Consider the following 23,990-nt stretch of genomic DNA (forward strand, 5'->3'; position numbering starts at 1 on the left):
TTTATTTTTAGTTCAGGTCCATTAAGGATAAAGAAATGCAGTACTGGATTACTGGTCCTGGTGCAGATGAGCCACCTAAAGACATTTTCACTATGGACAGAACCTCTGGCCAGCTCTATGTAACACAGTCTTTGGACAGAGAGAAGTGTGCCCGCTATACCGTAAGCACTGCTTCACTTTTCTTTAATAAAGATGAAAAGAATCTTGACCTGAATTGAGATGCCCAAATGTTACTCCTTTTCCCCAGCTTCTGGCTCATGCTGCTGCTGTTGGATCTTCTCTTATAAAAGAGGAACCTATGGAAGTCATAATTAAAGTGGGTGATCAGAATGACAACAAGCCTGTCTTTACACAACATGTATATACGGGCAGTGTTCCAGAAGCCGTGGGTGCAGGTACAGTGTGCTGACACGCTTCACATTGCTGCTAAAGGTCTGCTTTGATACAGACCTTGCATTAGCTTGATCTCTTTGCATGTGCTTTCCCCTAAAATATCTAGATTATGAGATCCTGAGTGTCTCAGCAACAGATGCTGATGATCCCGAGACAAGTAATGCAGCCTTAAGATACAGCATTATAAGTCAAGATCCACTGGCACCAGTTCCAGACATGTTTGCTATTAATCCTACTACTGGGCAGATCCGACTGAATGAAGCTCAGCTTGATAAGAAGGTAGGTGGGCTTTTCTTCCTCTGACCAATAACGGCTCTGTCTGAACAAATGTGTGACCTGAACTTTTCTTTCCAGAAATACCCTCAGTATACACTGACGGTTGAAGTTGCTGATATGATGGGAGATGGTTACATAGTTACCTGTACAGCCGTAATCACTGTGACGGGCAGCAATGACAACGCTCCTCAGTTTCCTTGGTCCTCTGTAAGTCCAGTATCATTAATAATTATTGGTTAAATATTCAAGTTTTGTGTAGAATAGTATCATACAGAAGCACGCCCTGGTTCTGAATACCTTTTGGCAGCATGATCAGTGCACCGCGGTAATGCACTGTTTCTCTTGTGATAGTACTCGGTGTCTGTTCCTGAGCATAGAAAGGATGTGGAAGTGGTGCGAATGTTTGTCTACGACAACGATCAGCCAATGACTCCTAGTTGGCTCCCCAAGTTCGAGATAGTCCAAGGGAACGATGAAGGCTATTTCAATGTCAGCACTGGACCCTGCTATGTGGATGGCATTATTAAAACTGTGAAGGTAAATTCGCTCTTATGACCTTGTCAGTCTGAATTCAGAGGAGCCATTTTTCATCGCCCCTTTCATGCTGTTACTTTATGTGTTGCTAGTTAACTTTTTGCTATTAGTCTATCAAAATTCGTAAACCTACAGTGCAACTTAACAATTTAGACTTTTCTTTAATATTTACATACCCTGAAATAAGAGTGAACTTGTCCAGTTACATAGGGGAGTCTAATTTCTCCGCATTTCAGCCTTGACTGAGGTCCTGAGATAGAGGATCGAGGATCTAGGTGCACTGTTTGGTCTGATGCAGACTTGGCAGTGAGGTGGTGTCATTCACCTTGGTAACTGAAGCAGATTGGGATGTGTTTCACCTTTTGCGAGGGTGAAAAAAGTAACAAAAAAAGGTGATCTGGACAGGTCAAATGGCACTAGACGTGCTCTGTGAGATAGTAGGAGGATCCATCAGATGTTAGTGATGCCTGCAGGACCAGGTCACGGAGAAGGTGAGGTTCTCACTTAGTGTGACTCCAAGGGTTTTTGGCAACTATTCATGATGCTACAGTTGCTTTGATCAGAGTGACCCAGAGTTCACTGTAAACTGAGGCCGTATGTGAAAATCTTTATCAGACCAAGTTAATTATTCTCAGTTATGCCAGAGATCTTGCCAGTTCATCCTGGTTGTTAGCAAAACAGAAAGAGTGTTACATTTCTTTTAACGTCCAGTGTGTTTGTTTTCCATTCAAGGGTCTGGACTATGAGAAGAAGCGTCAGTACACTTTGCTGGTTACAGTGGAGAATGAAGCTCCATTTTCCACTCAGCTGCCCACAGCCACTGCGACAGTTGTGGTGAATGTAGAGGATGAAGATGAGCCTCCACCTGCATAGAGGCTACAGATATTCAACAGAGTTTAAAATGCGTTTTATTAATACATTAGTATAATGAAAATTTCTTTGGAAGATCCTCTATTTCAGGTATTTGCTCTAATATTTAATGTTGCAATCAATAAACGTCCTTGTGGTGTAGGATAGGTCTGAGGCTCCTCACCACCCTGACAAGGATGAATGGTTAATGTCAGTGATAAAATTACACCATCCCTTAATCAATGAATATCATGCCAACTCAATAGGATAGAAAGGGCATCTCTGATTGTAATGTTTAGTATTCTTAGTTTGGCCGGTTACAGTGGAGAATGAAGCTCCATTTTCCACTCAGCTGCCCACAGCCACTGCGTCGGTTGTGGTGAATGTGGAGGATTGAAATCATTTGTCACAATTTAAAGTTTTTTTGCTTAATGTATTAAGTAAGTTTTGAAAAGTCATCAGTAGTTTCTGGATTTCTGCAAATATTTTAAACTTACATTGATTAACTACATATATATTCCCGCAGGTGATTTTAGTAAAAGTAAGTCCAAACTTAAATAGTCTGTGTGCAGTTCCGTTACTATAGTGTAGTGGGCGCCAGAGGTCTCTCAGTCATGCTAAAAAAGTCTATAAACCTGCATGGAGGACAGAACTTCTGTCTTCTCACCAATTCTGGCAACTACACATGTACACAATCAATTTTTCTTTTAAAAGTGTTTTTAGTCTTTTTCAAGTATTGTTTTTTTCTTGTAAGTTTTACTCAGTTAACTATTTTTGTACTAACATTATTGCCAAGGTGCACCTGTACTCCACGAATGGATTCCAGGTTGGCCACTGGATAAGCAATACAGAAAATTTTATTATTATTAGGTAGCATTATTATATTCATTTTATTGTCTTCTGTTCATGTTCACTTTCTTGCTTGCACATAACTTCCTGGTCAACCACATATCCTATTCTATTCTGTTCACGTATTTAATGATAACAAAGTGAATCGCTTAAGGAAATGTTTACAATGTCATCTCTACTGGCCATACAGATGAGTTCCCACCACTGACAAGTATTCAACGGCAGCAAGCCGGAAAGGAGGGCTGCAGTGCAGCTACATAAATAAATCATGCTATCTACTATTGTTAAAAATAATTAACTTGCCAGTTCTGGCTCAAGCTGTTAAGGAGCCATGTTTAACGACACGGACGCCTTTCATAATATCAATTCAAACTGGTGACAAGCTTCATTTTAAACACAGTTCTATTGTAGACTGTGAAAGGGCACCATAGGATCTAGGGAATTTCACAATAACTGTATACAAATGATTATCATCTAATTGCAAAAATATATTTTTTATATCTTTAAATGCATTGTGTATTACATGCAAGCTATAAATACTGAATTTATCTATATGTAGAAGTCCTGTCACAGATGGTCTCTAGAGCCAATTTACAGTCCAGTGCAACATGACTGGGAGATTTACAGAATTAGCTTACATAGGTGGTGGTTTAGACTAGGTTTAGACTTCAGTCATACAAATAAACCTGATCTACAGATGTGGCTATCCAAGCCGTGACGTGTGGGATTACAGTGCATTGATTTGCTCCTTAGCTACATCTAATGTGGACCACCAGCCAATGCGAACTATGTAAAGTAGAATATAAATGGGATAATTCCCTTTTCAGCTGCCCCATGTTGTGCTCCATGAGACATAGATAAATGAGAGCGAGCTTGGAGGTCACAGCACAGGGTCTGGCAGTGTGCTGCCCCCCTGCAACTGGGGGTTAAGGGCCTTGCTCAAGGTCCCAACATGTGATTATTCTGTAAGGGCCTGACCTGACAACCTACTGATCACAGATACGGAGGCCAAACCTGCTGAACAACATACCGCCCCCCCCCAATCAGTGTGTTAGTTATTGATAACAATCAATTATTATCAATTATTATTGATAATAATCCCACAACCTCTCAGTTTCTAAAGCTCACTTTTGCCACCACTAAAGGTTATTATGTTCAATGTAACGTTTGCCTGACAACTTTATGTCATTACTGTTGGGCATAAGCCTGGACATATGATAACTTATATCATCTTTTAACCACGTCTGTTAAATATTTTATATTTTATCTCATTGCCTTCAACGTGTATCAATATGTAACATCTGTGTAATCAGATTAGTTGTCTTCTGCCATGCATCAGGGTGCCTTAATTTAAAACAATGGGCATCTGTGTATCCACAGATGTGTGTCTAAGCTGACCTGGGGTCTTCACCTGATAAGACTCAGCTTTCAGCCTAAGTCTCAAAGTAATACATATAAAACACCCAGCAAGACAAAAATGTATAAATGCAGTTTCCACTAGTTTTGACCAAGACCTTTTCTTATTTGATAAAATTATACCATCAGTTAATCAATAAATATCAAGCTAGGTAGACAGAACAAAATGACTATCTCTGTAATGTTTGGTATTTTTAGTTAACAACCGTTATACTGCTTGAAACTGGTGGAAGTCAATTTTTATTTCACCTAAAATCACAGTGCTACCTATTTTTACCTTCTACTGTGCACTGTCAACCATTTCAAATCAGGACTTGCTTCCAGGTCGACTGCATGCAAGAAAATATACCTCTGTTTTAACTTGATTTTTGGTAACAGGTGATATAGTCGTCAAATAAGAACCTCCTGACATCACTTCCTGTTCTGACTTCTTGGGGGTGACTGAACATGTTAAAGTCCATGATATTATCCAAAAGATAGGTAACTTCTAGAAGGTAACTTATCATTTAAAATTATATTACTGTAAATGTCAATGTTTTACACATTTAATCTGACTGGCAGAAAGACATATTACAGTATACTTCACGGAAGAAGTACAATAAAGCAGATTGATCTATACATTTATCGAACACATAGATGCCTGTTTTAGTAGTTCAAGTAATGTTTTAGTAATGTGATTACTACAAAAGCATCAGGCACTTTCTGAGAGAACATAATAAGGTAGTGGACAGTCCGTAATATTTTCCCCACCCACGCCTCATTACCGATAGTGCTTACATGTCTACTAAGTAGCTGTTCTTTGGCCATTAACATAATCCTTGTGTATATTATTTAATTATTTATGTATATAAGCATAATTCCACTTTCTCTTTAAAGGGAATCTCCAGCTGTATTTTTATATATATAAAAAAAAACACGTTCTTTTGTGAGATGAAAAGCTATTCAGCATCACATTGAAAATGAAACTATTATGAAATCTACACTCATCTGCTTTAGAGAACAACACTGTTTGACTGTTTGTTTTAAATTGTGGAAAATAACTGATGTAAACCTACATTGTATCGTCTGTTAAAGTAATGTACTGTGAGAGCACGCAGCACGGGAGGAAAGGCAGTTGATGTGTAAATCGAACGTCAACGTTTCACAACACAGATGGAGCGTGCTGTCGTGTCCTCATAATTTACTTAATCAATGTCAATCCACTAAACAATGATATTTGTTTAGTGGATTGAGGAACAATGATATTTTTCCAAACTAACCTCTTGGATTGGCTTCACATCACTATAATCGATAAGCAGCGCTTTAAAGTGCATGATTTTTTTTTCTCTAAACTATTCAATAAATATTTAAGACGTGTAGATGTACCTTACATAAGAAAGGTGAAAACTGGCTGATATAAGCAGTTGTTGTCCTAATATATTAGCTAGGCACGTCTGATGCTTGTTCAAGCCTGTAAGACATTCCATTTTAGGATTAGATGGTGAAAACAGAAAGCAGTTCGGAGTAAACACAACCTCCTGTGTTTGATATGCACACTGAGACTGAGGTCACAGTGACCCGAGTCACCTGATCATAGGTAGGATCTGAGACTGTGAAGACAGCATGCCTTCTAAAGCAAACCAGTTTTGGTAGCCTGCTTTTGGATGATAAGAACTGTACCGGAACACTCTCATTCTGGTCATTCACTCCTCTCATTATTCCAATTAAGCATTCATTGGACACGCCTTCTTGGACATTTTAGCGATCGATACTTCTCTCATGTTGTGTACTGCAGAAGGGTGTATTTGTTCTCTAGAGGTCTTGGCAGTATTTAGTGATGTCTCTTCCCATGATGTTGAGAAAATGTCCGATAGCGCTATCGCATTTGTGTTCTGCATTAGCCATAACCACTTTCTGGGAATGCATGACTAACTACTTGCTGGACAAGCGCCCTAACGTAAAGTTGCTTGATCTTTCTTTCAAGGACGTCTAGAATTATCCCATAATAATTGCAGCTCGAGCTAAAATGGACTTGTAATTGCACCTCTAAAAGCATTATATATTTACAGTCTCCAAGTGTCACGTTACAGTTGCTGCATTTGTAGTTGTTACAGAATGTTCCGAAATGTGAATAAATGTACATTCTTTTGATTCAAATTTCAGAATGTTTTATTTCATTCTCAAAACAATATTCAAATATAATAGAATGCAGATGTAAGTTTCTGTAAATATTTCTTAATGCCTTTCCAGTCTTTATGTCAGGGCAAACAGCATCCTATCAATGATCATTTAAGCTACCACATATTTTAACTGAAATCTATGTGGACACAACCTCAGTGTTTGCCATAGCTCGCTCAATCCATATTTCAGAGCCTTAGCTCTTGTATAAAGCAGACATGCAGTAATCATCTCACTTTCATCGCCAGGTTACAAATGAATGAGTTCTTTTGGTATAATGCAGTCTTCATCCATATATGTATAGAAACTAATGCCTTGCACAATAAATGTGCGCTGTGACTTTAAATCTCCTTCAACCTGAGATACCTGTTTAGATTGCTGATAACGCTTCTTCCTGCTTCCATTTGCATTAGCTGTGCATTGTTGTAAGCAAGTGGAGCAGACTGTGGCATCAGGTTACAACGTTTCACATCCTCTTCTTCCCGGTGACTCACAGTCATGACCTGAGTGTAGGCAGCCATTTCGCTGTGGCTAAAACACAAATTACACTGGAAGCATGACATCACAGTTTCTCACAGGTGGACTAACCTTACGTCACAGCACATTTCCCGAGAGCAGACTTACCACACCTTCTCTTATCAAGCAATCCCGGATGCATTTACATGATTGGCGTATAAGGATTACGAATTAGGAATAATTTAAAAGTCTGTAAATTTGCTAGTTTACCAAGTTTGCTACTAATGTAGTTTACATAGGTCACCTATTGAAGTGTCAACAACAATAAAGGTAAATATGCAGGATACGGCCAGGGTGGAGTTCATCTAAGCAGGGATAAAGCCTGGCCTAGCCCCCGGGGGGGCAATTATCTGCATTCTCACCAAAGTGAGGAACGTACCAAGTGTAGAGCCCCCCCGTCCTTAATCACAAGATACATGGGCTGACTGGGCACATTGTTTTGTGGCACCAAACTGCCACACTTGGGAAAACAGTGAAGCACTCTACTGTGGGAAGAATCTTGGAAGGCTGGAAGTATGGAACTCCTCCAGCTCCTCAGGCAGATGGAAATCTCCTTCATGCTAGATGTCGAATCGTGCACCACCGTTTCCTGCTGGCAACAGAGTCTCCCACTGTGAACTGCACTACCCCCCGACCAACTACACTTTCTGTGTCACAGCATTTGTCTAGCTGCGACATCATTCTGGCACATTCTAGGCACGTCTGAAGTCACATGCCCACAGCATGTGTGTACAAGATCCCCTTTGAGCCCAGGGACCCTGTCATTAGATGCCTGATTCTGTATTGGGGGGGGAGGGGGGACGGCTGGTGGATCATTTAATTCATGAACCTTAACATGAGAAAAGGCAGCCTAAGAGTCACTGACGCATCACCGTCTTTAGCCAGGAGGGACTTTCTGTGGCTCAGCGTGAGATAGGAGATACGCCGCACATTCCAGGAAACAATACCCCTACAAACACAAGATGGTGCTTGTCTCTGCCGCAGAAACAAGAGACCGTGATTTTTTCGGGTGAATCTGAACATGCTGAAACTTAGCTCAAGGATAAAGAGACATGGTCGAGATGCATGCTTCCACAACATAACAAGACTTTAAAGGCCATGCTACATAAACATTTTATGCTATCTAAAAGCTTCTGTGTTAATGGGCTTTTAAGGACATTGATGAAGTCAATATGCAACAGCGGAAGCGGCTTTGCAGATAAAAACCACGGATTCCGAGTTCCTTTTTCGTGGAAGAATTCTTCACAGTTTATGAAGTGTATGGTTATTTGTTCAAGATTTTAAACATGTATTTTACCTATTTCAACTTGGGTAGGTGTGGACAAAAAAGGTCTCATGCTATATTAATTAAGGCTTGTATTCACTTCAGGAGTTTTGTGCAGATAAAAGCTAGTTATTCTTCTCGACTCTGACCTGCAGGAACACGCTTTGATGGTGCCATAAAGCATTCATCTCTTCACACGAGCAAATAACCACCCAACCCCCATATGCTCTCTCTCTCTCCACCCAGTTTCTCTCCCTCAGTCGAGAAGTTAATAGTTTGCATCCTGAGTCTGAAACATTCAGCTAAATGCATCATTTATGAACAACGCGAACACAATGTTTACTTTCACAGCCCGCGTCCGTTACCGAAGGCGGACAAAAGTTAAACGTAACTCAACCTTTGTCCATTAAAAAGTCAACACATGTATAGCAAGGAAATGGTGGATACGTGTGTTGTACAATTTCTGAGTCAATTTGTAGTTATTGATATGTTGTCAGGGTCAGCCCCTGCTGTGGTCCTTCCGTGTCCCTTCCCTGTTTGACCAGCAGGTGTTGCTGGTCATCCCGTTCTTTGTGTTAGTCTTTGTTCTCTCCTGTTACCTGTCTAGCCACATGGCTCAATGTGTTGAGCATGTGATTGTCTGAGTACCCTTCTGTCCTGTGTTCGAATCCTGCCATCTCCTGTTTTTGTATTTTGGTTTTGTTCCTTGTGCCCTTGCCTGTGTTTTTACCTGTTTAATTCCCTAGTGTTTCTGGGTATAAGTTTTTCTAGTTCCTGTGATTTGTATTTGGTTCAGTTCTATGTGCCCCTGCTTGTGTTTCTACCTGTCTGTTATTCCCCTAGTGTAGATGCTGTTTCCTTCTTTGTCAGTCTTAGTTTTCCCATCCCAGTTCCCTGAGTTAATTAGTTCCACCTGTTTCCTGTTCTTGTGCCTGCCCTTGTGTGTTTTCCTGATTGCTCGTTGTCCTGCACCTTCCTTAATTGCTTGTCTCACTCCTGCTGCCTCGTTTCTCTGTTCAGTGTTCCTATTTAAGTTCCTGCCTGTGTTTAGTTCACTAGTGGTTCATTGTCTATGTCTAGGTTGTTCGTGATTGCGTGTTAGTTGATTTGTATTGCTTGTGTTTCATGGTTTGTTTCTGAGATTCCCTGTATTAGTTGTGTAGTTAGGTTTTGTTATTTAATTTTGCTAATTAATCCCTTTTTGATTTTTGACCCCTCGTGGTCCTTTTGGTTTCTTCGTGTTTGTAGTTTTTTCTGTCTTTTGTAATAAACCCTTTTTGTTCTTGAAGCCGGAAGTGGGTCGTCCGCCCTTTTTTGCGCACCATGCCACGCTCCCGTGCCCGAGATGCCCGCAACCTTGACATATGTAGATGAAGGAGCGAAGTGCTAAAGCATTTTTAAAAATAACATACAAGGGAAAAAATCCAGGAGACATTTTCAAGTTTAGTAAATGAATAACAATCGGCTATTATCAGCGACCCAGGGCAATGGCCTTGGTAGAATCATGGTTAAAGTTCTGTTTGTTATAACCATGAAGCAGGAGGAAAGAATGTAGTTTCTCTTTCAGTAGCTGTGTATAAATACACTGTTAATCATTAAATGAGTTTTAGAAATGGGCTGTAGAGGAGAGAGGGATTATTATTTTTTTTTTTACTAACTGCAGTTAAATGAATGTCTAGTGGGTTAATACACACTCTGTCACAGAGTTGTGTGCATTACTGTTTATTACAGACATTAAAATTGTATGTCTATAAATCATTTTCTATATATTTATTGTAAACATATGTATTCATATTTTGATCATTGCAAATAACGTTTGACGATGATGATGATGATGATGATGATGATAACACCCTTAAAATGCATATTCTAAGCCAACACACTAGCAAACTAAGGATTTAGGATGCATTTATTGTGACCTATTTAACCTTTATTGTATTCGGGATGGATGGAAAATAATCAGGCAAAACAGAAAATCGCAAGTTAACAGCTGGAGATGAAAACAACAGTGTTTTGGAGAAAATGTTAGAAACGAAATACGGGAGCTTAAGAGTTAACAAACAGAGATGCTTCACCTCTCCTCAATAATACAGGGGATACTGGAAGATATTTACTACATGTAATTACATTGTTTCATGCCTTGTTCTGAACACCAAGCAGTACCTTTATAGCATAGCTGCCAGAAAACCATTTGTATCCCAAGGCTTTTGTATCATTAGCAAGGTCAGTGATATCTACACTATATTGTGGAATGTGTGTGTGTGTGGGGGGGGGTATCCAGTCATAATGGTTGTATTGTGAACCCTTCCATCCCTTAAGGACATGAATGTGACACTCTTCAAAGCGACTGTCTGGTTTTTCAAAGCCAAATGTATAGTACAATTCTACAACAGCACATTATGGGATATGCACAAATTGGATCCTAAACAAAACCATAACCAAAAGAATAACATGACCTAGCCTAGCAAGTGCTAGTTTAAAAAAAAATTTGGAAACGTAGGCTATTAAGCGGACAGGTTTGCTTTTTATCAGCGACGAGAAAATAGTGTGCTTAGGGAACGTCAACGTGATGCATAGGTGACGAGTAGACTGTGAGCAAACATGGCGCCCACAGCTGCAGGTGAAGAGCTGGGGTTACTGGTGCGAGAAGACGGGCTGGCTGCAGCTCACAGGCATTTTAGCGCATGTCCACAAGTTTGCTTTACAAATGCAGCTTGTCAGTCTCGCTGGGGTCGCACTCAAGCATAAAGACAATCAGGCCGGAAGAATGTTAAACAAAACCTCCTCATTTTGTTTCCCATGAAGATTAATTTGAATCATCTGTGTAATTAAAGCCAAGTTCTGCTTAGAAAGCAAAATGTCACGTGTGTTGCCCTTTCGATAAGGGAAATAAATGTTCTGCTGCCTGAATCTGTGTCTATCAGTTGGCCGACAGCATGAAAATGTCTGCAGTCAGTGAAGCCCTGTATAAAAGGCAGGCAATTAATACATCCATCCATCCATCCATCCATCATCTGCCGCTTGTCCGGGGTTCGGGTCGCGGAGGTAGCAGCTTCAGTAGAGGCACCCAGACCTCCCTCTCCCCAGCTAACCCCACCAGCTCCTCGGGGGGGACACCGAGGCGTTCCCAGGCCAGCCGAGAGATATAATCCCTCCAGCGAGTCCTGGGCCTGCCTCGGGGCCTCCTCCCTGTAGGACAGGCACGGAAAACCTCTCCGGGTAGCCGCCCAGGAGGCATCCGCACCAGATGTCCAAACCACCTCAACTGGCTCCTTTCGACGTGAAGAAGCAGCGGTTCTACTCTGAGGCCCTCCCGGATATCCGAACTTCTCACCCTATCCCTAAGGGAGAGCCCAGACACCCTGCGGAGAAACCTCATTTTGGCCGCTTGTATTCGCAATCTCGTTCTTTCGGTCATTACCCATAGCTCATGACCATAGGTGAGGGTAGGGACAAAGATGGACTAATAGATCGAGAGCTTGGCTTTTTGGCTCAGTTCTTTCTTAGCCACGACGGACCGGTTAAGCACCTGCAGAACTGCAGACGCCGCTCCGATCCGTCTATCCAGCTCCCGATCTCGCCTACCCTCACTCGTGAACAAGACCCCGAGATACTTAAACTCCTCCACTTGAGGCAGTACGTCTTCCCCAACCCGAAGAGGGCAAACCACCCGTTTCCGACTGAGAACCATGGTCTCGGACTTGGAGGTGCTAATCCTCATCCCTGCCGCTTCGCACTCGGCTGCGAACCGCCCCAGTGCCTGCTGGAGATCCCCAGCAGATGAAGCCAACAGGACGACATCGTCCGCAAAAAGCAGCGAGGCAATCCTGAGGTCACCAAACTGGACACCCTCGACGCCTTGGCTGTGCCTAGAAATCCTGTCCATAAATATGATAAACAGGACCGATGACAAAGGGCAGCCCTGGCGGAGCCCAACACGCACCTGGAACACGTTCGACTTATTGCCGGCAATGTGGACCAAGCTTCTGCTCCGTTCGTACAGGGACTGGATCGCCCACAACAGTGGACCCCGGACCCCATACTCTCGAAGCACCCCCCACAGAGCACCTCGGGGAACCCGGTCGTAAGCCTTTTCCAAATCCACAAAACACATGTAGACTGGATAGGCAAACTCCCAGGCCCCCTCCAGTACCCCTGCAAGGGTATAAAGCTGGTCCAGTGTTCCACGACCAGGACGAAAACCGCATTGTTCCTCCTGAATCCGAGATTCGACTATCGATCTCACCCTCCTCTCCAGTACCCTGGAATAGACCTTCCCAGGGAGGCTGAGAAGTGTGATCCCCCCGTAGTTGGAACACACCCTCCGGTCCCCTTTCTTAAATAAGGGGACCACCACCCCGGTCTGCCAATCCAGCGGCACTGTCCCTGACCTCCACGCACTGTTGAGAAGGCGTGTCAGCCACGACAGCCCCACAACATCTAGAGCCTTCAGGTACACCGGGCGGATCTCGTCCACCCCCGGGGCCCGGCCACCACGGAGTTGTTTAACCGCCGCGGCCACCTCAGCCTCAGTGATGGGCAAGCCCCCCCCAGCACCCTCGGGCTCTGTGCCCTCAGATGTCTCAAAGGCAGTATGCGTAGATGTATCTGAGGCAGGGTTGAGGAGGTCCTCAAAGTATTCCTTCCACCTCCGGATGATGTCCCCAGGTGAGGTCAACAGCCCCCCCCCCCCCCCCCACTATAAATAGTAGGAACCAGGAGCTGCTTCCCCCTCCTGATACTCCGTATGGTTTGCCAGAACCTTTTTGAGGCCGACCGAAAGTCACTTTCCATGGCCTCACCGAACTCCTCCCACGCCCGGGTTTTTGCTTCTGCAACCGCCCGAGCCGCGTTCCGCCTGGCCCGCCGGTACCCGTCAGCTGCCTCCAGAGACCCCCGGGCTAATAATTCCCGGTAAGCCTCCTTCTTCAGCTTCACGGCCCCCCTCACCTCTGGTGTCCACCATCGGGTACGGGGGTTACCGCCACGACAGGCACCAACCACCCTGCAGCCACAGCTCCGTACGGCCGCTTCCACAATGGAGGTCTGGAACAGTGTCCATTCGGACTCAATGTCCCCTACCTCCCCCGGCATGCAGTCGGAATTCTGCCGGAGGCACGAGTTAAAGCTCCAGCAAACAGGAGCCTCTGCCAGACGTTCCCAGCAGACCCTCACTATGCGCTTGAGCCTACCAGGTCTGACCGGCTTCCTCCCCTGCCACCTGAGCCAACTCATCACCAGGTGGTGATCAGTTGACAGCTCTGCCCCTCTCTTTACCCGAGTGTCCAAGACGGAAGGCCGCAGATCAGTTGATACGATTATAAAATCGATCATCGACCTGTAGCCCCGGGCATGTTCGTACCATGTCCACTTATGGACACCCTTATGCTCGAACATGGTGTTCGTTATGGACAAACCATGCATTGCACAGAAGTCCAATAACAGAACACCACTCGGATTCAGATCAGGGAGGCCGTTCCTCCCAATCACCCCCTTCCAGGTCACACTGTCATTGCCCACGTGAGCGTTGAAGTCCCCCAGCAAAACGATGGAATCCCCCCGCGGCACGCCAAATAGCATACCGCTAAGGGAATCCAAGAAGGCCGGGTACTCCGAACTGACATTCGGCGCATAAGCGCAGATGACAGTCAGAGACCTATCCCCGACCCGAAGGCGCAGGGAAACAGCCCTCTCGTTCACCGGGGTAAACTCCGGTGTTAATGCACCGAGCTGTGGGGCCACCAATAGCCCCACCCCAGCCCGGCGTCGCTCACCCGCCGCAACTCCAGAGTAAAAGAGCGTCCAGCCCCTCTCCAGGAGATTGGTTCCAGAACCCAAGCTATGCGTTGAGGTGAGCCCGACTATATCTAGTCGATACCTCTCAACCTCACGCACAAGTTCAGGCTCCTTCCCCACCAGAGAGGTGACATTCCATGTCCCGAAAGCCAGTTTTGTCAGCCGGGGATCGGACCGCCAGGGCCTCCCTTGGCCGCCACCCGATCCACAATGCACCGAACCCCTGACATTCCCCTTGCGGGTGGTGGGCCCACCTGGGGACAGTCCCGCGTGCCTCTTTCGGGCTGTGCCCGGCCGGGCCCCATGGGCCAAGGCCCGGCCACCAGGCGCTCGCCAACGGGCCCCTCCCCCAGGCCTGGCTCCAGGGTGGGGCCCCGGTGACCCTAGTCCGGGCGAGGGAAACGGGACTTTGATTTTTAACTTTTTCATGGGGTTCTTTCGGATTGCTCTTTGTCTAGCCCCTCCCCTGGGACCTTTTTTCCTTGGGAGACCCTACCAGGGGCTATTGCCCCCGACAACCTAGCCCCCAGGTTCACGGAGGCACACAAACCCCTCCACCACGAAAAGGTGGCAATCCAAGGAGGCAATTAATAAAAGTTATAAAATTCACATTTTAAAGTTCCGTTTCTCTGCACACTTTAAAAAGCTATTTGTGGTGGTGATCAACATTTTATCTAAACTACTCCTACCAGTCGTATTTTTTTTTTTCCCCCAAATGTCATCAGATAAACTATTACTTGATAATAACAAAGACTGCACCAAAAAAGTGGGCTGCAATTAATACGCCCCCATTTTTTTCAATGAACAATCGACCATCTATTCGCATGATCATGAAACAGGCATGTGATTCAGCCTGTGACTGGTTATGACTCAGCCGTGTGATTTTCGACTGCCTTTCTTGTTCAGTCTTGAATCTTGAATTTAGACATTGTTAATAACAGAAGGTGAATGTCTTAAAGAAATAAACTCACTAGAAAGGGGAAAATAAAAGGAGGTTATAGCTCTCAGACTGAAATTTCAAACTTTACAGTTCATTTTAGAGAACCGGGGTGTTGGCAATGCAGTTAGCGTCTAAGCTTAAATGGATATGATTTACAGGGTAAAAATAAAAACACGACATATGCACTGCGTATGTCGGGTACACCTGTATATTTCTACATATTTTTAACAACCTTATCAACTGCACAAAAGAAACACAGGCCTACATATTTCTGATTCTATTCCTAAACTGTTTCAGGGTTGGCCTGTTTCAATGCTAAAAATGAAAGGACATGGATGGATGGATGTTTATGGGGAAATCGCACTGAATAAGTACAGTTCATATGTGGGTGGCTCTGGAAACAGTGTCAGGACGGGAAGCAGAAACCAGCCACTCCTACCAATCTGTTCCCGGATTGTGCGTTTCACACCTGAGCCCCGCAGCACAGAGCTCACTCCCGTAACCCGAGTTCCCGTATTTTCGGTTCATAAGGGCGAGCCGCAACGCTACTGCGGAAGAAAGGGAAACCACGTCAGAAACGGCATCACACATTCAAAGCTGGAAGGTAATAAAGATACGCGTTTTGCACCCCTGACCTGGATAAACAGTTTGAAGATGGATGGATGGAATGATAATAAGTGGAAACCTGTGACCCAGCACTTGGTATGGATTTGGAAGACAGACAGAATAAATACAAGCTATTTCATTTTAATCATACAAATACATTCTGAAGAACATGACCTCAAGTGTGGAACATTTAATATTAAAATCCAGTTCAACTTCCCATGAACAAGTCATAAAACATCTGTCTTCCCTGCTTTAACAATTAATGACTTAATGTGACTTAATTAGTAATTACATTAAAGGGAAGGATGCCCTACCTGTACAAGGCTATTTCCAAAGGTATTTAAACAGTTATAGCTTAGCAACTGGTTTACTTCTAAATTTCGAATTTAAAATAAGTATTGACAAGATGGTGGGAAACAGGTTCAGCATTGGCTTCAAGCTTCATTTATTTTATGCTTCATGCCATAGCCTGTGAGAAAAACCCATAATTTCATTATCAACAATTAGAAAAAAAGCATGTATTAGAATATAAAGCCTGTTTTGTTCCTATAGCATTTAACCACACAGATACATCATATACTCATTCCAGTAACCACTTAACTAATCTCCATACTCAGCATAAGAGATTCTCCATTAATGCAAGTTGTTGTGAGCATGAAAAGAGCAATAAGAGTAATAGATCAATATCTCACCATCATAAATTATTTAACAAGAAACTAAAGTTTGAAGTCAAACTTATTTTTAACCTCATCTTTATCAGAGACTCTGGAATCTTAATCTCATTTTATTCTGAAACTGCGGTTACTTTTATAAAAAGAACAATTCAATTTAACACACCTTGTCATTTAGACCACAAAATAGTCATTTCCGCAGTCCCACCCATCAAATAATTCTTCAGATCTCCTGACTTACTTTTTTTTTTTTTTTTTAATATATATTCCTTCTGCCACCACCTTCTGCATAATTGATGCTGTATAAATGGTTCAAGACCAGTAGGAATCATCACATGATGACTGGGCTTCATATACCTTACTGAGAGGTAAATGTGTGATTCTGTCATATGTATGCATTTGGCAAATGCATCTGTCCAAAGCAACATACAGCTAAGAAAACATGGTTAAGCCAGTCCCTGAAACAACTGAAGTTAAGAGCCCAAAAATGAAAATAAGCTTACACTTCCGAACACAGGATTTGAACCAGTGACCTTCTGATTACAGAGACCTAGTCCTAACCCTCCCAGACACACACCACCCTCGAAGAAACAAATAGCAACTCTCAAAAAATAAAGTGACAGTAACAGTATTAACTAACAATATTGTCAATTTAAATAACATACATATATTATTTAATAAAATATACCATGTAAAATATTGCAGCAACAATAGGTATTACTGTTTCATGCAAAACAATACATGATATTTGTGTGAAGGGGGGCTGGGAGGGGGGAAGAAGGTCACAGTCAGCTGACCTATAACAATTTGTAATAGTTTGCTAAACCTGTTCCTCGAGTTCTGTGTTTGCATATGTGACTACATACATGTAGTATCATGGATACTTAACTTGTCATTCGTGCAGCACACAGGAATTCTTTGGATCATCACATGCCGAGTCTGGCTCTCTGTGAGAGACACAGATGTGTATGTATGTTCAGCTAAGAGCGAGTTTAGGGGTCAGAACACCAGTTCAGCCAGTGTACAGTCTTCCTTAGCAGACGGGGTTAAGGGTTTCACTCAAGGGCTCGACAGTGATATGATTACTCTGCCAGGCTCAGAATTTGAACCCACAATCCATAACTATCCTATATATCAGGCACGAATAGGAAAAATATCTCTGCTCGTTACAGTTCTGACTGCCAAACAACCAAAGTTTCACCAAGAAGCCCAGGGCTGTTGGAGGCTCATGGATACCCTGGCAGATTCAGGGGGCACAGCGCTTGACAAGGGACCATGAAGACTTTTTGTCAGGAGGCCCAAAATTTCTTGGTAGACCCTTGCATTCAATGCGGTGTCATAGTGAAAGCCACGAATACAAGTAAACTGTGGACAGGATGGGAAGTCTGGGGGATTCCTGGGCTCAAATATTGATGAAATATATAAGTATGGTGGCTGAATATGAAATGACCTTCCTAACTCTCCAGGTCCCAAAAGGGGTAGGGCATTAGGATCATGGAGTGTGTGGTCAGTAAGATCTGCTGAATGGTGCCTTTCAGTTCAGTTCTGTTTGAGATATACACTCACCTAAAGGATTATTAGGAACACCATACTAATACGGTGTTTGACCCCCTTTCACCTTCAGAACTGCCTTAATTCTACGTGGCATTGATTCAACAAGGTGCTGAAAGCATTCTTTAGAAATGTTGGCCCATATTGATAGGATAGCATCTTGCAGTTGATGGAGATTTGTGGGATGCACATCCAGGGCACGAAGCTCCCGTTCCACCACATCCCAAAGATGCTCTATTGGGTTGAGATCTGGTGACTGTGGGGGCCATTGTAGTACAGTGAACTCATTGTCATGTTCAAGAAACCAATTTGAAATAATTCGAGCTTTGTGACATGGAGCATTATCCTGCTGGAAGTAGCCATCAGAGGATGGGTACATGGTGGTCATAAAGGGATGGACATGGTCAGAAACAATGCTCAGATAGGTCGTGGCATTTAAACGATGCCCAATTGGCCATAAGGGGCCTAAAGTGTGCCAAGAAAACATCCCCCACACCATTACACCACCACCACCAGCCTGCACAGTGGTAACAAGGCATGATGGATCCATGTTCTCATTCTGTTTACGCCAAATTCTGACTCTACCATTTGAATGTCTCAACAGAAATCGAGACTCATCAGACCAGGCAACATTTTTCCAGTCTTCAACTGTCCAATTTTGGTGAGCTCGTGCAAATTGTAGCCTCTTTTTCCTATTTGCAGTGGAGATGAGTGGTACCCAGTGGGGTCTTCTGCTGTTGTAGCCCATCCGCCTGAAGGTTGTGCGTGTTGTGGCTTCACAAATGCTTTGCTGCATACCTCGGTTGTAACGAGTGGTTATTTCAGTCAAAGTTGCTCTTATATCAGCTTGAATCGGTCGGCCCATTCTCCTCTGACCTCTAGCATCAACAAGGCATTTTCACCCACAGGACTGCCGCATACTGGATGTTTTTCCCTTTGCACACCATTCTTTGTAAACCCTAGAAATGGTTGTGCATGAAAATCCCAGTAACTGAGCAGATTGTGAAATACTCAGACCGGCCCATCTGGCACCAACAACCATGCCACACTCAAAATTGCTTAAATCACCTTTCTTCCCCATTCTGACATTCAGTTTGGAGTTCAGGAGATTGTCTTGACCAGGACCACACCCCTAAATGCATTGAAGCAACTGCAATGTGATTGGTTGATTAGATAATTGCATTAATGAGAAATTGAACAGGTGTTCCTAATAATCTTTTAGGTGAGTGTAGATATTATGCAAGGTTTCTTTACACCAATATGGACTTCACATGGCAATGTTGAAACGGGCACCAATAATTTTTACACAATTAAACACAAGTTCTCATTTTAAAGCTGTGTTTTAACTTTTAAAGTATATCATGCTTTTTGGGCAGTGTAACTGTTAGCTATCGGGGGGGAATTAAAAGCTCTAATAAGGGTGTGACAGCCGAGCGAGACCGGGAGGTATTTGCAGCATTGTTCTCTGGGTGCCGAGACCAGCGGAGAGACAAAGGAAGGTAAATACTTCAGTTTGCGCACTTACCTGCTGTGTTTTTGTCTTGGAAAAACTAACGACAATAATAGGAATAGCTAGTGGTTGGCCAATGGGACAAACTTCACAAAACAGTATTCCTCATTTTATAAGTATTACTTTCACATGTAGTGAAAATGGAGTATTATTAGGAAGAGGGTGATGACTGACTTGCTTTGCTTTCATTAAACAATTTATACAGTGTGTCTTTGGCTGTTCTGAATTGTTATGAAAAAAATATCAATGTTTCATATCAGTCCATCATCTTTCACTTTAAACATCAATCTGAAATTGCCTGATTCGTGTTGCCTAAAATATGACAAAATCATGCAGTATGCTAAGATGAAACCTGCAGTTCTTGACACCGCAATGAGACTAGAACAGCTTTAAGATGGTGGCACAGGAGGTAGTGCTATCATTTGGCAACTTGAGTTGCAGGTTCGAGCCCTGGTTCCTCCTGACCCCATCAAAGTGTCCTTGAGCAAGACACTGAACCTCAAATTGCTCCCGGTGTGCAAGTTGGCACCTTGCATGGCAGCCTCTGCCACCGGTGTGTGGATGGGTGAATGTGAGGCATGTATTGTAAAGCACTTTGAGTACTCGTAGGAGTAGAAAAGTGCTATATAAATGCAGTCCATTTACCATGTACTGTGGTATTTCCAATACGTAATGTTTTATTGTCTGCGGCCTAACAGGTGTACTCCTCTTAAAGTTACACGCATACAATTCTAATTCAAGATGATTAATTAACTGTAATGCGTTAATTCAATCTGTGTTTCTTTCTTTTTTTTTTTTTTTTACTTGTAATATACATTTTCGATAATCCTCACCTGCAATAACGCCATCCAAAGTAGGGGGCTCGTGTACCCAAACCACAACTTGCATTTCAACGCCGAGTTTTTCCAGGATAAACGCCCTCGCTCTTGCGGGCGCTTCCTCTAAATCAGTGTTTCTTAACCCAGTCCTCGGCGAACCCCAGACGGTCCACGTTTTTGCTCACTCGACGAGGACTGGGTTAAGAAACACTGCTCTAAATCCTCGTCGGGAATGATTGACTCGGTTGGCTTTAGGACCCGGTGAGACACAGCGGAGCCTCCTTCTACCTGCGGGCAGCTCGCGGATGAGGAGGCTCCATGCCCATAATTGGATGTCGGCCGTCCTAAGGGGCGCGGCATCGCCCTGCCTCCCAAAACTACCTGGCCGGCTGCGCACTAATGTGCCAGCGCACCTTTGGGGAGGGAAAACTGTGTAACCTTCGGACCAAAGCGGATTTGCGGGTTTTTTTTTTTCCTCTTTCAAACCTTCACTAACCCTGCTTACAGAGAACAGAGGATTCCTGCGAGGCTTCGCTCTAATGGGGACTTATAGGGTCTTGGCGTTGGGATTTATCTTTTTGTTCCAGGTAAGGTTGGTTTTTACTTTGGTTTACTGTCGTGTGGATATGAAGCCTTTAACTTTAACTTCCACAAGGATCTGGCGTATTTGAATTTTGACTTTTTTCAACCCCCTCAAAGTTTTAATGTATATAACCATTATAAATTAAACGTAGACGCTAGCAGATGTGTAATTAAAGTCGCCTTTGCTCTGTTTGCTTCAGAGTCGTTGGATTAATTAGTTTGGGAGTGAGCGACCAACCGTGGCAGCGACCTTGATTTTATTTATAGATTTATTGCTTACTTTATTTAGTTTAAGTCTTATTAAGCCCTAAATCCACTGGACTGATTGACGAAATCGTGGTGTATCTTTTTCTTCGTCTTCAATTCGTAAGTTGGATAAGCGTCCTTGTTTCCGGGGCTTATGGCGGGTCGGTGCCCCGGCCAAAGCCGTTGTAAAAGCACTGCGCCTTACCTGCCTTTGCGCAGAGTTGTTGAGCCACTTCTTTCCCCCTTTCTCTTTCCATCTTCCAGGTTTTCAATTTAGGGTCATGTGAAGAGGAAGAGCCATGTCAGCCTGGGTTCTCATCAAAGCTCTTCACCTTTAATGTAGATCGGGCACATTTGGAGAAGGGCAGGAGGCTGGGGAGAGGTAAATCCTTGAATGTTTTGAGTTTTTTTTTTTTCCATTTTTTCCGGGTGCCTTTCCTCATTTAAAGTTTATACTTGTTCCCTGCGATTTCCTGAACGTTTAAGCTTCCGTATTCGTCTGTTTGTACTTTGTCTAGTGGTATCTTCAGATGGCCTTGATTAGGTAAAACTGGGTGGATAGCTTGTGTATGTAGCGTTGAATGCAGGGTACCAGGGTAATGGTATCGTAGGTGTGTTGTTGGACTCTACAGCTTATTGTGCGACAAGATGGGCTGTGTGTGTCTGAGGGGGGTGTTTTTTTAATGTTGAGGGGTCAGGTTTCAGAGCCTGGTAAAGCTTAATTTCCCAGAAATATTGCCAGTATACACTGTCTCATCTTTGAAATAAAGACATCAGTTGGTGAAATGTGACGTTAGAATATGCTGTGTTGTATTCATTTAGTATCTTGTTCAATCGTATTCTAACTTAATCAGGAGGCCCTTAGTAGCCATGGTACGGTAGGGTGTTTTTGTCAGTTTAAATGTGCTTTATGATGTCATGCATAACGCCTTGTGAAACTGATGTTCCTGGAATCCTGACTGGGCGTGTAAGCAACCGGCTCGGTCGAGACCTGCCAAGTGAGCGCGACAGGTCTCGTCATGTAAATGGAAGGAGGAGCCCTGAACTTGGCCTGCCGCAGTTGTTCATTTTCAAAATTTATATCCACCCACCATCCAGTCAAGCCTTGTCAGTAGCTAGTGTGTGCTTCAGCCTTTGACTGCCTGTTCTTAGTATGCCATATCTATGGGCCCTGCTTTTGATATTTGGTGGTTAAAGTGGTTATTGATGGGCTGGTAAAGATTGCAGAGCAAGATGGTGGATAGGAGTGCGTGTCGCTTAAACACCACAGCGAATAGCATGCTGATGTCTGTGAATAATCTGCAGCAGTGCATGTTTTCCGGGTTCTTGCTGCTGTGGCTTGCAGCAGATGTGAGTTCTACATATAAATCTTACTCATAATCACTTTAGTTTAATGTAGAGTTTAACTGTCCTTCTAGAAAGACATGTAAACAGCGTGGGCATTAGGCTACATTAAATAGATAACTAATGGCGCTTTTCCACTGCCATCAAGAACCAAGCCGTAGGAACTGAAACTGCCTAAACTGAGCTGGTTGTGTCACCACCCTCTGACTTGTCAAATGCATAGATATGTGTTCTGTGTAGAGGTCGACCGATATGGGTTTTTCAATAGCCGATGCCGATGACGATATTTAGGAGTCAGGGTCAGCCGATGGCCGATATTTTTTGGCCGAAAATTGGACGTTTTCCCCTCTATTTGCATGATAAAATATCACATTAATAATAACAAACGATACACAAAATTTCTCAACTTAGCATTTATTGAATACTGACTTGTGTAAATTTAAATATAAACTTAAATAACAAAAACACAATACAACTTATAAACAAAGATAGCAGCATCAGAATCTCTAGCAGCAAACTCATTCTTCAGCTCCCAAGCTCACCAGTCTGCTGCAGATATTGCACCTGGCTTTTCCTGGTGTTGGCTTTGTGAAATGCTGCCATACAGGATTAGATTTTTGTTCAGCCATCAGACAGCAATTACTAAAACAGAAGAATAAATGCAAGGTTAGAATTTTTATTATAGTACCTTCATCTTCAATTCATTCTACAATTCCAGTATTCCATGCACATTAAAACAATTACATTAATACATTTTGAAGAAAAAAAAAAACACTAAGTGCATCATGGTATGATGAGTAGTAGGGTTATGCCGATAGACGATAGTATCGTCTATCGACAATAGTCAGCCATATGGACGATAGCTAATAAAAATGACGATAATACGGCTTATTTTCTAGTTCAGGGGTCGGCAACCTTTTTGGCATGGCGTGCCCATTAGATACTTTCTTGTTAGTTAGCGTGCCACGGGGGTGCTCGCGTATTTTCCGACCGGGGGGGGTGGACGCGTATTTTCCGACGGGGGGGAGCGCTCCTAACCCTAACCCCAACCCCCATGCGCAGATCGGATCGGGCAGGCGACACGGATCGTGTACTGACACTTGCGCTCCATCGTGTTGCTCCCGCGTCGCGGCATGTGACGTCACGAAAAGTCCGTCAGCGTGCCACCAGAAATTCCTCCGCGTGCCATGAGGCCTAAGGTTGCCGACCCCTGTTCTAGTTGTTGTGTGTTTTTTTTTTTTTTTTTTTTTTTTTTTTTTTTTAAATTAGGCAATAGGGATGTGCGGTATACCGGTACTGTGAAAATACTGGTATTTATTATTTTTCAAACGGTACAATATCAAAAGTTTGCTCAGTTCGGTATTTCATCCGCTGTTCCAATTTTCACCACTATGCGGCAGTGTTGCGCAAACTGGCGTGATAACAGACAAACGGCGATGGATCACACAGATGGAACGCGCTCTCCAGTCCGAAATTAATAAATAACGAGAGTGGTAGAAGTGAAATATGGCATTACTTTGCCTACAAAAGTGATGAAAAGGGTGAACCCACAGACCTCAATGCACCAGTCTGTAAGTGCTGCTATGAATCATGTGCTGCCAAGGGAGGCAACACATCAAATCTTAGCAAGCATTTGTCACTTGCCCATCCTGATTTGTTCAAGAAGTTAAGA

At 43.4% G+C, this 23,990-nt stretch overlaps 2 protein-coding genes across 3 annotated transcripts in view; both read left to right on the forward strand.

The window, feature by feature from the left end:
• LOC111832945 (B-cadherin-like) overlaps window positions 1-23,990 on the forward strand; it is a 34,185-nt gene continuing 10,195 nt past the window's right edge. The window contains exons 1-2 of one of the 2 annotated variants that reach the window (XM_023790750.2): window positions 20,545-20,733; window positions 21,239-21,356. In XM_023790750.2, the coding sequence (XP_023646518.2) occupies window positions 20,686-20,733; window positions 21,239-21,356 (166 nt within the window). In that variant the 5' untranslated portion in view covers window positions 20,545-20,685. Of the gene's footprint in view, window positions 162-20,544; window positions 20,734-21,238; window positions 21,357-23,990 lie in introns of those variants that run through there. The other variant, XM_072718244.1, reaches the window with a different exon arrangement.
• LOC111833183 (B-cadherin-like) lies at window positions 215-2,445 on the forward strand. Its single transcript, XM_072718245.1, has 5 exons — window positions 215-395; window positions 500-672; window positions 748-876; window positions 1,021-1,206; window positions 1,936-2,445. The coding sequence occupies exons 1-5, from the start codon at window positions 299-301 to the stop codon at window positions 2,074-2,076; spliced, it is 726 nt and encodes a 241-aa protein (XP_072574346.1). The 5' UTR covers window positions 215-298; the 3' UTR covers window positions 2,077-2,445.

Source organism: Paramormyrops kingsleyae, chromosome 11, assembly GCF_048594095.1.
Source record: "Paramormyrops kingsleyae isolate MSU_618 chromosome 11, PKINGS_0.4, whole genome shotgun sequence".
Lineage (NCBI taxonomy): Eukaryota > Metazoa > Chordata > Actinopteri > Osteoglossiformes > Mormyridae > Paramormyrops > Paramormyrops kingsleyae.

Excerpts from the sequence above, each read along its gene's own strand:
- LOC111833183 (XM_072718245.1), top strand. The coding sequence starts at position 299 with ATGGAAGTCATAATTAAAGTGGGTGATCAGAATGACAACAAGCCTGTC. Across the intron at positions 396-499 it reads TCCAGAAGCCGTGGGTGCAG|ATTATGAGATCCTGAGTGTC; the intron begins GTACAGTGTGCT and ends TAAAATATCTAG. Across the intron at positions 673-747 it reads AAGCTCAGCTTGATAAGAAG|AAATACCCTCAGTATACACT; the intron begins GTAGGTGGGCTT and ends TTTTCTTTCCAG.